Raw genomic sequence first — 16,009 nt, forward strand, 5'->3', positions numbered from 1 at the left:
ATGCACAAGTACATGTATACGCAGGTGCAGTAAAATGCTTGTTTGCAGTAGCATCACAGGAATACAGCAACAAATTCTCAACATTCACAAAACTTAATTATGCATTAAATATACAAAAATTACACAGAAAGAACACAACTAAAACAAACAAGAAAAATGTGGTCAGTGTTGGCATGCTGAGGGAGTTGTTAGGACTGTGCAGGTTGATTCAAGAACTGAACAGTTGAAGTGAAGTAGCAGTTCTTGTATTGCAGGGTTAGGGCCTCCAGCTTTCGTCCATCTGCCCAATGCTAGCTGCACAAGAGGCATTTGGTTCTTTAACTAACCCACACAACCCTGATAACTCCCTCAGCAGTCTATCCACTGATATCTTTTATCAACCCACTGACTCTTACAGCTACCTGGACTAAACCTCTTCCCACTCTGTCACTTGTAAAAATACCATCTCCTTTTCTCAGTTCCCTAGCCTCTGTCACATCTGTTCTCAGGATGAGGCTTTTCATTCCAGAACTACTGAGATGTCCTCCTTCAAAGAAAGGGGCTACCCTTCCTCCATCATCAATGCTTCCTTCACCCACATCTCTTCCATTTCACACCATCATCCCGCCTCCTCTCCAGGGATAGGGCTCCTCTTATTGTCACCTACCACCCCACTAGCCTCCACATCCAGAACATAATTCTCCGTGTATTCTGCCACCATTTCCAATGGGATTCCACCACCAAGCACATTTTTCCCTCCTCCAATTTTCACTTTCCATACGGATCACTCCCCACACAGCTCCCTTGCCCACTCAGCCCTCCCCACTGATCTCCCTCCTCACACTTATCCTTGCAAGCAGAACAAGTGTTACACCTGCCCTTATGCCTCCTACCTCACTACCATTCAGGGCCCCAAACAGTCCTTCCAGGTGAGGCGACACTTCACCTGTGAGTCGGCTGGGGTCTATACTGTGTCTGGTGCTCCTGCTGTTGCCTCCTGTATATTGGCGAGACCCAACGTAAATTGGGAGACTGCTTTGCCAAGCACCTATGCTCCATACTCCAGAAAAAGTGGGATCTCACGGGAGCCACCCATTTTAATTCCACTTCCCATTCCCATTTAGATATGCCTATCCATGACTCCCTCTACTGCCGCAATGAGGCCTCACCCAGGTTGGAGGAGCACCACCTTATATTCCATCTGGGTAGCCTCCAACCTGATGTCATGAACATCAATTTCTCAAACTTCCAGTAATTGCCCCCAACTCCCCTTCACCATTCCCATTTCCCTCTCTCACCTTATCCCCTTACCTGCCCATCAGCTTCCTCTGGTGCTCCTCCTCCTTCCTCCTTCCCTTTCTTCCATGGCCGAGATTCTCCATCAGACTCCCCCTTCTCCAGCCCTGTAATCTCTTTAACCAATCAACTTCCCAGCTCTTTACTTCACCCCTCCACCTCTCCCAGTTTCACCTATCACATCCCCTACCCCCATCTTCTTACTCTGATTCCTCCTCTTTCTTTCCAGTTTTGAAGAAGGGCCTCAACCAGAAACGTCAACTGTTCATTCATTTCCATAGATGCACATAAATTAAATCAATAATTGGGACGAGCTGGATGGGCACCGTGACTTGCACAGACTGATTGGGCCAAAGGGTCTGTATCCATACTGTATTGTTCTATTATATTGTAAGTTCATTTTAACATTCATAATGGAAAGATAATTATTGTCAGATGAAGAACATCACCATTATTTTTCATCTGAATAGCCTTTAATTGTTCTTGTTTTTGTTATTCTTAAGGGAGAAATAAATGATCAATTTACTGTATTCCTTACTGAAGAGCTAGGCAGTCATTCTCTGTCCTTTACTGTCCCACGTCCCATAAGACAGGAACACAAGTACATTTTAGCTGGACATATGAATGAATTATTTCATTTATTATATCTAATTTGTTATTTGTAGATTTAAGGCATCTCTTAGTCTTGCGAGACCATAGATCTGCGCCTGGAAAGTCTTCACTCTCCAGGGCGCAGGCCTGGGCAAGGTTGTATGGAAGACCAACAGTTGCCCATGCTGCAAGTCTCCCCTCTCCATGACACCAATGTTATCCAAGGGAAGGGCATTAGGACCCATACAGCTTGGCACTAGTATCGTCGCAGAACAATGTGTGGTTAAGTGCCTTGCTCAAGGACACAACATGTTGCCTCAGCTGGGGCTCGAACTCACAACCTTCAGGTTGCTAGTCCAATGCCTTAACCACTTGGCCACGTGCCCACACATTTGTAGGTATGGTGGGTTAATATCACAAAGTGAATATTCTGTCATAGGGGTACCAACAGTCTTCAACATGTCATATTATGTAGCTGTGGAAGTATTGATCTGTTCCAGCCACTGTCACTAGCGATCAGTACAAAGCACTTGCTTACTATGACACAAGCAGCATATTTGTTCATGCACTATCAACAGAGTCCGGAGGAGGTTCACATGAATGATTCCAGGAGTGAAAGGGTTAATGTATGAGGATCGTTTGATAGCACTGGGTCTGCACTCACTGAGTGGCCCAATTCTGCTCCTATGTCTTATGGTCTTAACACCTGCAGAATGAGAACCAGGCTGACAAATCACTTTAATAGACAGGGAACTGAGAGGCTCCAATGTTGAGATTATTATTGTGTTTATATACAGTATATTGTGCCAGGTAAAGGCCATATTATTTGAAAAGCATTTAAAGTAAAAATAATTGTGTAATAAATCGTTGTCTTTACACAGCTTCCAGCAACATGACTACTATGAACAATGCAGCCACCACTCCAAAGACCACACATGGTAAGGTCACAGAAAGTGCTGGTAGCTTCAAGCCACTGCTTGGATATTTGTATGTTTCTGTTCCAAGGTGTGCTATTAATAGCAATATGAAATGATTCTTCTCAAAATACCAATTCCAAAAGCATTAATTCTAACCATAAACAAGAGAAAATCTGCAGTTACTGGAAATCCAAGCAACCCACACAAAATGCTGGAGGAACTCAGCAGTCCAAGGTAGCATCTATGGAAAAAAGTACAGTCAATGTTTTGAGCTGAGACCCTTCAGCAGGACTGGAGAAAAAGGCTGAGAAGTAGATCTAAAAGGTGGGGGGAGGGAGAGAGAGAAACAGCAGGTGATAGGGCAAACTGGGAGGGGAAGGGATGAAGTAAAGAGTGGGGAAGTTGATTGGCGAAAGGAGGCTGGAGAAGGTGGAGACTGATAGAATACTAACCATAAGGTTAGCAGAATTTGTCTTCACTGTATCAAGCTTGAGGCAGTAAAACTGGGAATTACACTTTGTTGGAACTTATATTTCCTTAGATAAAGCATCCTTAGATTTCCTTAGATAAATTCTATAGGCCCCCTGGTAGCAGCAGAGATACAGAGGAGCAGATTGGGAGGCAGATTTTGGAAAGGTGCAAAAATAACAGGGTTGTTATCATGGGTGACTTTAACTTCCCTAATATTGATTGGCACCTGATTAGTTCCAATGGTTTAGATGGGATAGAGTTTGTTAAGTGTGTCCAGGATGGATTCCTGTCACAGTATGTAGACAGGCCGACCAGGGGGAATGCCATACTAGATCTAGTACTAGGTAATGAACCGGGTCAGGTCACAGATCTCTCAGTGGGTGAGCATCTGGGGGACAGTGACCACCGCTCCCTGGCCTTTATAATTATCATGGAAAAGAATAGCATCAGAGAGGACAGGAAAATTTTTAATTGGGGAAAGGCAAATTATGAGGCTATAAGGCTAGAACTTGCGGGTGTGAATTGGGATGATGTTTTTGCAGGGAAATGTACTATGGACATGTGGTCGATGTTTAGAGATCTCTTGCGGGATGTAAGGGATAAATTTGTCCCGGTGAGGAAGATAAAGAATGGTAGGGTGAAGGAACCATGGGTGACAAGTGAAGTGGAAAATCTAGTCAGGAGGAAGAAAGCAGCATACATGAGGTTTAGGAAGCAAGGATCAGATGGGTCTATTGAGGAATATAGGGAAGCAAGAAAGGAGCTTAAGAAGGGGCTGAGAAGAGCAAGAAGGGGGCATGAGAAGGCCTTGGCAAGTAGGGTAAAGGAAAACCCCAAGGCATTCTTCAATTATGTGAAGAAAAAAAGGATGACAGGAGTGAAGGTAGGACCGATTAGAGATAAAGGTGGGAAGATGTGCCTGGAGGCTGTGGAAGTGAGCGAGGTCCTCAATGAATACTTCTCTTCGGTATTCACCAATGAGAGGGAACTTGATAATGGTGAGGACAATATGAGTGAGGTTGATGTTCTGAAGCATGCTGATATTAAGGGAGAGGAGGTGTTGGAGTTGTTAAAATACATTAGGACAGATAAGTCCCCAGGGCCTGACGGAATATTCCCCAGGCTGCTCCACGAGGCGAGAGAAGAGATTGCTGAGCCTCTGGCTAGGATCTTTATGTCCTCATTGTCCACGGGAATGGTACCGGAGGACTGGAGGGAGGCGAATGTTGTCCCCTTGTTCAAAAAATGTAGTAGGGATAGTCCGGGTAATTATAGACCAGTGAGCCATACGTCTGTGGTGGGAAAGCTGTTGGAAAAGATTCTCAGAGATAGGATCTATGATCATTTAGAGAATCATGGTCTGATCAGGGACAGTCAGCATGGCTTTGTGAAGGGCAGATCATGTCTAACAAGCCTGATAGAGTTCTTTGAGGAGGTGACCAGGCATATAGATGAGGGTAATGCAGTGGATGTGATCTATATGGATTTTAGTAAGGCATTTGACAAGGTTCCACACGGTAGGCTTATTCAGAAAGTTAGAAGGCATGGGATCCAGGGAAGTTTGGCCAGGTGGATTCAGAATTGGCTTGCCTGCAGAAGGCAGAGGGTGGTGGTGGAGGGAGTACATTCAGATTGGAGGATTGTGACTAGTGGTGTCCCACAAGGATCTGTTCTGGGACCTCTACTTTTCGTGATTTTTATTAATGACCTGGATGTGGGGGTAGAAGGGTGGGTTGGCAAGTTTGCAGACGACACAAAGGTTGGTGGTGTTGTAGATAGTGTAGAGGATTGTCAAAGATTGCAGAGAGACATTGATAGGATGCAGAAGTGGGCTGAGAAGTGGCAGATGGAATTCAACCCGGAGAAGTGTGAGGTGGTACACTTTGGAAGGACAAACTCCAAGGCAGAGTACAAAGTAAATGGCAGGATACTTGGTAGTGTGGAGGAGCAGAGGGATCTCGGGGTACATGTCCACAGATCCCTCACAGATGGATAGGGTAGTTAAGAAAGCTTATGGGGTGTTAGCTTTCATAAGCTGAGGGATAGAGTTTAAGAGTCGCGATGTAATGATGCAGCTCTATAAAACTCTGGTTAGGCCACACTTGGAGTATTGTGTCCATTTCTGGTCACCTCACTATAGGAAGGATGTGGAAGCATTGGAAAGGGTACAGAGGAGATTTACCAGGATGCTGCCTGGTTTAGAAAGTATGCATTATGATCAGAGATTAAGGGAGCTAGGGCTTTACTCTTTGGAGAGGAGGAGGATGAGAGGAGACATGATAGAGGTGTACAAGATAATAAGAGGAATAGATAGAGTGGATAGCCAGTGCCTCTTCCCCAGGGCACCACTGCTCAATACAAGAGGACATGGCTTTAAGGTAAGGGGTGGGAAGTTCAAGGGGGATATTAGAGGAAGGTTTTTTACTCAAAGAGTGGTTGGTGCGTGGAATGCACTGCCTGAGTCAGTGGTGGAGGCAGATACACTAGTGAAGTTTAAGAGACTACTAGGCAGGTATATGGAGGAATCTAAGGTGGGGGCTTATATGGGAGGCAGGGTTTGAGGGTTGGCACAACAATGTGGGTCGAAGGGCCTGTACTGTGCTGTACTATTCTATGTTCTATGTTCTATAATTTTCATAATTATCCCACTGTCAGATACTGCACTCAGCTACCCAAGTTAAACACATTCAGTATTCTGCATTCCTCTCCCTGATGAGCTTTGTAGCAGGGTGCATAGTGGTTTTACAGGAAGCATAAACCCCACAAATTTTCAAATATTCTGACGTATTTGTTCAGTGATTGTCATCAATTTGGTAAGTATCTATTATTTAATTACTCCATTTATTGTGATTTCTTTGGCATTTTTCTGCCAGGGAGCCTAAATGATTGCGATTGGAATGTTCAATCTCTTCAGGACTCGGGCAAGATCACACAGTCTTCCCACTGGCGGTGGATCTATTGATCAATTCCAGCTGCTGTCACATGGGTTCACTAGACCAATAAGGCTTACAGATTTTCTTATTGCTTCCTAAATATTCACTTTATTTTGTACAATGTCTGTCAAAACATGCAGTGAAATGTGTTGTTTGCGTCAATTACCAACACAGTCCAAGGACTGAGGGCATCCCGCAAGTGTCACCATGCTTGCAGTGCCAACAAAGAATGCCCACAATCTACTACCCATACTAACACTGGCCTTTTGAACATGGGAGAAAACTGGAGCACACAGAGGAGACCTATGTGGTGACGGGGAGAATGTATAAACTCCTTACAGACAGCGGTAGGAATTGATCCTTGATCACTGCCGCTGTAAAGCTGCAGCTCAATGATGCAGAAGGAGGTCTTTCACCCCATCAGTTTCATTCTGGCACAACAGACCCGTTCCACACTTGCAGAATTAAAATGTGACTGACAAATCAATGGATGTGTTCACTTTAACAGTTGGAGAATTGAGAGGTTCATCATCATAACTATATATATTGTGCTCAGTAAAAGGCAAAGCTATATTTGAAATGTACTGTATTCAAATTTAAAATGATTACATAATAAATGTGATTCCTTCACACAGATAATAACAACACAACCTCTTCTGTGATCAACAATAGGACAACGCAGATTTCCACCTCAGCTGCAAAGAAATCCACGCCTCAAAACGCTGCAGGAATGGTTATCGGCTTCAAGCCACTGTATGCATTTACCTGTATGCTTCTGCTCCTTGTAACAGCCCCAGAGCTGCTGTCATAAAGGGTATAAAATGATGACTTTCAGTAGTCATAGTCTAAAAACTTTTAGTAACAACTATTGTTGTCCTTTCACTCTATTGTATCAAATTTATGGGACCAAAATCGGGAAATGCAAATTAACGGAACATGTGTTTCCTTTTAGTAAACTATCCTTCTGTTAGATATTATATTCTACTTCTCAGTGTCTAAGGTTCCACTCAGAACCAAGTACAAACACATTCAGTAGATTGCATCCTTCTCTTTGATAGATTTTTTTTTGAGCCTGGATTTAAAAGAGTCAATGGAGGGGGCAGATCTGATAGGGAGGGGAATGCTGTTCCACAGTCTAGGGGCTACAACAGCAAAGGCGCGGTCACCCCTGAACTTAAGTTTAGATTGCAGGACAGCCAGGAGCCCCAAGTCAGACCACCTGAGTGACCTGTCAGGAAGCCTATCTTTAATATCTTCAGTGTGAAGGTGAAAGCAGATTAGCTTTCTGTATATCTGATTAGCTGCTAAATGTTTATCATCCCCAGCTTATGGAACATGAGTTTGCTTGGCCAACAAGTCCTTTGAAGTTGCAGGTCTCAAATGACAACAATTAATCCAATAGAAATCTCAGCATTGTGCTTCTAAAATTAAAAAAAAATCTGTATTGCTGATTCTATTCCATTCAGAAAATTAGAGCAAATATTGGAGTAACAATTCAATAATTTAAACTCCATTGAGTTATCTTATAACTGTTAAGAACATCCTAAACTATATTCTTATTGGAGTTTATCTGTAATTAGTCATACTTTATAGTCATACTTTATTGATCCCGGGGGGGAAATTGGTACATATAAGTACATATTAATTACAGCCAATTCCTGACCTAATGACAACAAAGCTCAAAGTTCAAAGTAAATTTAATACCAAAGTATGTATACTATATATAACCTTGAGATTCATCTCAATTGAAATTCATGAAATATATCAATGATAATAAACCTGATTCTGCAAAACTCAGGATTAAAAATCAAGGAATCTAAATGTCACTTCCAGACAAAAAACAACATATTTAATTGTTGATGTGCCAATGGAAGAATCCCACCAGTTGATTGTCAAGTTCAAGTTTAATTATCCTTCAACCATACATAAATGCATCTATATGAAACTGCGTTCCTCTGGGACCAAGATGCAAAATATCCACAGCACAACACAGCACAAGGCAATTACAGCACAGATAAGATAGCAAGTAAAAATACAGTCAAGCAGAAAAAATACAGCCCAAGTCCCTGAATAACATATCCTGTAAATTGATAGTGCTATCAGCAAGAAAAAGCCATTCTTGACAATCCGTAGATGAATGTATACACACATGCATATATGGAAGTCTAATAAGAAAAATTTTGCTTCACATGAGTGTGCTGTAATACAAATCTCAATTAAGTCAGCAGTTAACTTCCAGAGAAAATTAATCTCTGGTGTGGTTAGTTTTATCCGTGGTGTAAACATAGAAATAATATTATCATACAAGTTTGTCAACTTGCAAATTCATAATGACAAACAGCTGAAAAGGGGAGTTGGTTCAACCATTTAGAAAGATTATCTGCTAAACTATAATCATGTTTGTTGGTTTTTCAAAATTTCCCATTTTGTTTTTAGTTTCTTTCCTGTTCTTTAGTGAAATAATAACTTGGTTGATGTTTATTAATGCAACATATTGCACAATTCTAGGCAAACCTAGTATGATACCAAAGGCAGAAATCTTTTGAGACAGAGACCACATTATGAAGATTTGCAGACACAGGGTTGCAGACCGAAAAATGTATAGGTTATTTGCCCTTCAATAGAAAGCCATGGTGGATAACTACTATAAAACATATTAAGCATTTTGTAAATGAAATTAAGTAATTTACAAGTAATTGCTGAATTCATTAATAATAAAAAATAAACTTGATTGTGTTTCATGTGAAATTTGCCAAGAAACAGATTAAGTGCGATGTGAAAATAGGGTAATTTTTCCATTTTTGAACACAAAACAAAGTCATTGTTGAAGAACACCTTGTCAATTCAACAGAGTGTAACTGAATGTACTGCAGACACCATAGAATAGGGACATTAAGAATTCTGTTGGCTAATTCTGTGGGCTTGTTCTCCAAGCAAACAGTCAAAACCATCTCACAGAACACCTCATCACCAGATCTAACCCACAAACACCAAAACCTCACTTGGCTGGTGGTGAGAGAGGTGGTAAATAGAAAGCTTAACCTGTGAAGGTAAACCCTGGACTCCGTGTGAATTATTTCAGACTGCAGTTGGTGCTGCAAGCAGGGCCTTGTAAAGCTTCAGAATTATCTCCTTGCTTTTATATTCTATTCCCCTTGAAATAAATGCCAACATTGCAGTTGCCTTCTTTACCACAGACTCAACCTGTAAGATAACCTTCTGGGAGTCTTGCACGAGGACTCCCAAGTCCCTCTGCACCTCTGATGTTTGAACCTTCTCCCCACTTAGGTAATAGTCTGCACTATTTTTCCTTTCACCAAAATGTATTATCATACATTACCCAACACTGTATTCCATCTGCTACTTTTTTGCCCATTCTTCCAATCTGTCTAAATCCTACTTCAATCGCATTGCTTCCTCAGCACTACCTACCCCTCCACCTATCTATGTATCATCTGCAAACTTTGTCGCAAAGCCACCAATTCCATCATCCAAATCACTGACAAACAATGTGAAAAGCAGCAGTCCCAATACTGACCCCTCGTCACAACCACGGATTTGGCAGCGCAGCAGGTACGGCAATTGTGCTTGTGAATATGCTCGTGTCAGCTAATTATTATTTAACTGTGATGCTATTTAACTCCATTCTTTTCATCGTACTGCTTGTCGAGACTTGAGCAAAACACAGCAATGTTTCGCTGCCTGCTTGCATTCAGCCTTGCCTGAGAAATTTACTGTAGAGTCACTGAAATACTGCTACATCAGACTTTGTTGTATGCCCTCTCTTTTGCTTTTACATTAACTTTGACTTCCCTTGTCAGTCACGGTTGTACCATTTTGCCATTTGAGTATTTCTTCATTTTTGGAATACATCAATCCTGTACCTTTCTCATTTTCTCCAGAAACTCATGCCATTGCTGCTCTGCTGTCATCCCTGCCAGTATCTCCTTCCATTTTACTTTGGCCATCTCCTCTCTCATGCCACTGTAATTTCCTTTACTCCACTGAAATACTGCTACGTCAGACTTTACTTTCTCCCTATCAAACTTCAAGTTGGACTCAATCATATTGTGATCACTGTCTCCTAATCACCTCTGGTTCATTACATAACACCTAATCCAGTATAGCTGATCCTCTCATAGGCTCAATGATACACTTCTCTGAAACACCATCTTGTAGGCATTCAACAAATACACTCTCTTGAGATCCATTTCCAACCTGATTTTCCCAATTGACCTGCATGTTAAAATCTCTCATGACTTCCAATTTGTCTAAGTCCTGCTGCAATCGCATTGCTTCCTTAGCACTACCTACCCCTCCACATATCTTGATATCATCCACAAACTTTGCCACTAAGTCATTATTTCCATTATCCAAATCACTGACAAACAACATGAAAAGTAGCAGTCCCAATACTGATCCCTGAGGAACACCATTAGTCACTGGCAGCCAACCAGAGAAGGCTCCCTTTATTCCCACTTGCTGCCTCCTGTCTGTCAGCCATTCTTCTATCCATGCTAGTATATTTCCTGTAACACCACAGGATTTTATCTTGTTAAGCAGCCTCATGTGTGGCTGCTTATCAAACGCCTTCTGAAAATCCAAGTAAATAACATCCATTGCCTCTCCTTTGCCCACCCTGCTTGATACTTCCTTGAGGAATTCCAACGGATTTGTCAGGCAAGATTTTCCTTGACAGAAACCATGCTGACTTTGATTTATTTTATCATTGTCTCCAAGTACCCCAAAACCGTGTCCTAATAATGGACTCCAACATTTTCCCAACCACTTTTAGGCTAATTGGCCTATAATTTTCTTTATTTTGCCTTCTTCCTTTCTTAAAGAGTGGAGTGACATTTGCAATCTTCCAGTCCTCCAGGACCATGCCAGAATCAAGTGATTCTTCAAGTGATCACAGACAATGACCTGCTATCTCTTCAGCAACCTCTGTCAGGACTCTGAGATGTAGTCCATTTGGTCCAAGTGGCTTATCCACTTTAAGTCCTTTAAGTTCGCTTAACACTTTTTCCTTTGTAATAGCAATGGCACTCATTCCTGCTCCCTGACACTCACAGACCTCTGGCATACTACTAGTGTCTTCCACAGTAAAGACTGAAGCAAAGTACCCATTAAGTTCATCTGCCATTTCTTTGTCCCCCATTACTACCTCACCAGCATCATTTTCCAGTGTCCAATGTTAACTCTCACCTTCCTTTTACTCTCTATATAACTAAAAAAATTTCCAGTATCCTGCTTTATATTATCAGCTAGTTTGCCCTCATATTTCATCTTTTCCCTTTATATAGATTCTTTTTAGTTGCCTTTTGTTGAATTTTAAAAGCTTCCTAATCATCGAACTTCCCACTCACTTTTACTACCTTATATGCCCTTTCCTTGGCTTTTATGTAGTCAGCATCCCTTGTCAGCCATGTTGTCTACTCCTGCCATTTGAGAACAAAGTCCTTGTGGGACATATCTATCCTGCGCCTTGTGAACTATTCCCAGAAACTTCAGCCACCTTTGTTCTGCCATCATCCCCGCCAGTATCCCCCTCTAATCCACCTGGGCAAGTTCCTCTCTCATGCCTCTGTAACTCCCTTTATTCCATTGTGATACTGATACATGTGACTTGTGTTTTTCCCTCTGAAATTGTTGTATGAATTGAATCCTATTATGATCACTGCCTCCTAAGGGTTCCTTTACATTAAGCTCCCTCATAAGATCTGGGTTATTACACAACATCCAATCTAAGTCAGCCTTTCCCCGAGTAGGCTCAAGCACAAGCTGCTCTAAAGGGCCATCTCAGGTATTCAACAAATTCCTTCTGTTGCGATCCGACACCTACCTGATTTTCCCAATCCCCTTGCATATTGAAGTCCCACATTAGAAATGTGTTATTACCCTTATTACTTGCCTTTTCCAGCTCCATTTGTAATCTCAAACCCACATCCTGGCTACTATTTGGAGGCCTATATATGATTCCCATAATGGTATTTTTATCCTTGCAGTTTTTTAATTCCACTCCCAAAGATTCAACATTCTCTGATCCTACATCACCTCTTTCTAAAGATGTAATTCCATCACTTACCAACAGAGCCACACTACCGCCTATGCCTTCCTGCCTGTCCTTTTGATAGAAACTATATCCTTTGATGTTAAGCTGCTGACTATGGCCTTCTTTCAGCCACGACTCGATGATTCCCACAACATCATACCGACCAATCTCTAATTGCACCACCAGTGTGTCCACCTTATTCCAAATACTACGTGCATTTAAATATAGCACCTTTAGTCCTGCATTTAGTCCTGGGGGACTTCATTGAAACCTATCGAATATTGAAAGACCTAGATAAAGTGGACATGGAGAGTATTTTCCTATAGTGGCGGCGGGGTGGGGGGGAGGTGGTCTAGGACCAGAGGACACAGCCTCATAATACAAGGGCATCCCTTTAGAATACAGATTAGGTGAAACTTCTTTAGCCAGAGGGTAGTGAGTCTGTGGAATCTATTACCACAGACGGCTTAAAGGTCAAGTCACTGGGTATATTTAAGACAGAGGTTGTTAGTTTCTTGATTAGTAAGGGTGTCAAAGGTTATGGGAAGAAGGTAGGATAGTGGGGCTGAGAGGTAAAACAAATCGGTCATGATGGAATGGTGAAATAGACTCATGGTCTGAATGGCATAACTCTGCTTCTATATCATATGGTCTTATTGGACCATAGACGATCCTATAGGCAGGAAAACAAAGACTAAGAAACAGCCCACAGGTTTGCTCTCATATTTTGCAACAGGTTCCAGGCACTTGAGGACCTTGATATCAAGGACGAATGGACTGTTGTTAAAGAGGCAGTATATGAAACTTGTGAGAAAGTGCTGAGAAAAAGGACATTTAAGCATAAGGAGTGGATTAGACCAGGAACAATGGAAATAACCAGATGAGAACACGCAAAGAAAAATGCAATTGAAGCGGAACTAGGAAGAAGAAAGCAGAGGCACAGAGGGAATATGAGAGATTACACAAGGAAGTAAGAAGAAACATCAAGAGAGACAGGAGAGAGTACAGCAACACCCTTGTGTTACAAGCAGGAGTAAAGTAAAAATGTCATTATCAAAGTATATACATGTCTCCACATACAACTCTGAGATTCCTTTTCTGTGGGCATACTCAGCAAAACTGTAGAACAGTAACTGTAAACAAACTGTGCAAATGCAGATGTAAATAAATAGCAATAAATAATGAAAATTAAATAACAATCTAACAAAGTCCTTAAATGCGTGTAAGATCCTGATGGTTGAGGGGTAGTAACTGTTCTTGAACCTGGTAGTGTGAGTCCTGAGACTCCTGTACCTTCTACCTGATGGCAGCAGTGAGAAAAGAGCATGGCCAGGGTGGTGAGGATCTTTGATGATGGATGCTGCTTTTCGTGTAGATGTGCTCAATGGTTGGGAGGGTTTTACCTGTGAAGTACTGAGTTGAATCCACTACCTTTTGTAGGATTTTCCACTCAAAGGCATTGGTGTTCCCATACCGAGCCATAATGCAGCCAGTCAGCACACTTCCCACCACACATCTATAGAAGTTTGCCAAGGTTTCTGATGACATGCCGAATCTTCACAGACTCCTGAGGAAGTAGAGGCATTGTCGTGCTTTCTTTGCAATTATATTTATGTGATGGGTTCAGGACAGGTCCTCTGACACTCAGGAATGTAAAGTTACTGACCCTCTCCACCTCTGATGATTACTGGCTCATGGACCTCTGGTTTCCTTTTCTTGAAGTCTACAATCTGTTCCTTATTCTTATCGACATTGACAAGAAGCCTCAACAAATGGGAATATGAGAGAAATACATGAAAGTCCCAAGAATCTAGCTGGCAAATTCAACCAGATCAACACCCATGTAAAAGATATTTACAGAAGACGGACAGCTCCAACGTTGGTCACAGTACTTCAATGAGCTTCTGAACAGACCACCTCCTCCAGAATCTCCTTTCATTCCAGAAGCACCATCAAACTTGGATGCCAACTGTGTCAAGCCATCAAAGAAGGAAATCATTCAAGGGGCTAAAGTCAGGAAAAGCAGTTGGCCCAGTGTACCACCAGATGCATTGAGGGTAGACCCTAAACTTACAGTAGATATTCTATACACTTTGTTCTGCAATACCTGGGACAAAGAGGAGATGTCACAAGAGTGGATGGAAAGTCATGTAACCATGATCTCAAAGAAAGGAAGGGTCTGTAAAATCTACGTAGCTATATCCTTAATGGCTGTGGTCGGAAAGACACTAATCAGAATTATTCTGCAACACCTTCAACAAACTGTTGACACATTAATGAACCAACAAGCAAGCTTTAGGAAAGATTGCTCCTGCACAGACCAGATAGCTACCTGAAGAATAATCACAGAGCAGTCAACTAAAATGCTTCTCTCTACGACAATTTCATTGATTACAAGAAAACCTTTGGTAGCTGAGACAGAAACACCCTATGGAAACTTATGAAACAATACGGAATATCACAGAAATTTATCAATATCATCAGGAACTCCAACAACAACATGTCATCTAAAGTCATATATACAGGAAAACTGTCAGAAAAATTCAATGTTAACACTGGTGTGAAGCAGGGATGTTTGATGGCCCCTTTCCAGCTCCTATTGGCAATAAACTGGATTATGAAACAGACAAGTGAAAAAAGGAATGGATCCAGAGGACCATGTGGCGACAACTTGATAACCAAGAGTTTGCAGATGACATCGGCCTACTGTCTAGCTCTAACCAACAGATGCAAGAGAAATCAACACTCTTGACTGCTAACTCTGCCATACTGGGTCTAAGATCAAATATAGATAAAATGAAAGTGATGAAGATAAACTGCACCAGCAATAGACCCACAGTGATGAGAGGTACAACCCTGGAAAAAGTGACTTCCTTTGTCTAACTTGGAAGCATTGTGAGTGTACATGGTGGAATGGAAGGGGATGTCAAAGCCAAGATCAAGGCCAGAGTAGTTTTAGAACACAAGAAATAGGAGCAGGAGTAGGCCATCTAGCCCGTCAAGCCTGCTCCACCATTCAATAAGATCATGGCCTGTGCAAGCAAGCTAGCTGGAGTGTTTGCTGACATCTTCAACTGCTCCTTGCTTCAGTCTAAGATCCCCTTGTGTTTTACGAAGGCAACAATAATCCCAGTGCTGAAGAAGAGCAAGGTGGCATGCCTGAATGACTATTGACCTGTGGCTCTGACATCAATTGCTATGAAGTGCTTCGAGAGATTGGTTATGGCACACATCAACCACAGCCTACCAGTCAACCTCGACGCTTTGCAATTCACCTACCGGAGCAACAGGTCAACGGCAGATGCCATCTCTCTGGCCCTACATTCCTCCTTAGAACACCTGGAGAATAAAGATGCATACGTAAGGTTCCTTTTCATTGACTACAGCTCTGCCTTTAATACCATCATTCCAAATAAACTGATTTCTAAGCACCGGAACCTGGGCCTTAGCACTCAGACCTGCAGCTGGATCTTCAACTTCCTCACAGACCGGACCCAGGCTGTAAAAATAGGGGACAAGCTCTCCTCTACAATCACTCTGAGCACCGGTGCCCCACAAGGCTATGTACTCAGCCCCCTGCTGTACTCACTGTACACCCATGATTGTGTAGCCAAGTTTCCATCAAACTCAATATATAAGTTTGCTGGTGACACAACAATTGTAGGCTGTATCTCGGGTAATGATGAGTTTGAGTACAGAGAGGAAATTAAGAACCTGGTGGCATGGTGCGAAGACAATAACCTATCCATCAACGTCAGCAAGACGAA

The 16,009-nt window shown here is 42.1% G+C and overlaps 1 protein-coding gene across 3 annotated transcripts in view; it reads left to right on the top strand.

The window, feature by feature from the left end:
- The window catches only part of LOC134340855 (placenta-expressed transcript 1 protein-like), a 106,940-nt gene extending 93,535 nt beyond the window's left edge, over positions 1-13,405 (top strand). For all 3 annotated transcript variants that reach the window (XM_063038427.1, XM_063038429.1, XM_063038428.1), the window contains 3 exons: positions 2,748-2,804; positions 6,823-6,940; positions 12,979-13,405. In XM_063038427.1, coding sequence (XP_062894497.1) covers positions 2,748-2,804; positions 6,823-6,940; positions 12,979-13,126 — 323 coding nt within the window. In that variant the 3' untranslated portion in view covers positions 13,127-13,405. The remainder of the gene's footprint in view (positions 1-2,747; positions 2,805-6,822; positions 6,941-12,978) is intronic.
- The last annotated feature ends 2,604 nt before the right edge of the window (positions 13,406-16,009 follow it).

The sequence above is a fragment of the Mobula hypostoma genome, chromosome X2 (genome assembly GCF_963921235.1).
Source record: "Mobula hypostoma chromosome X2, sMobHyp1.1, whole genome shotgun sequence".
Classification (NCBI taxonomy): domain Eukaryota; kingdom Metazoa; phylum Chordata; class Chondrichthyes; order Myliobatiformes; family Myliobatidae; genus Mobula; species Mobula hypostoma.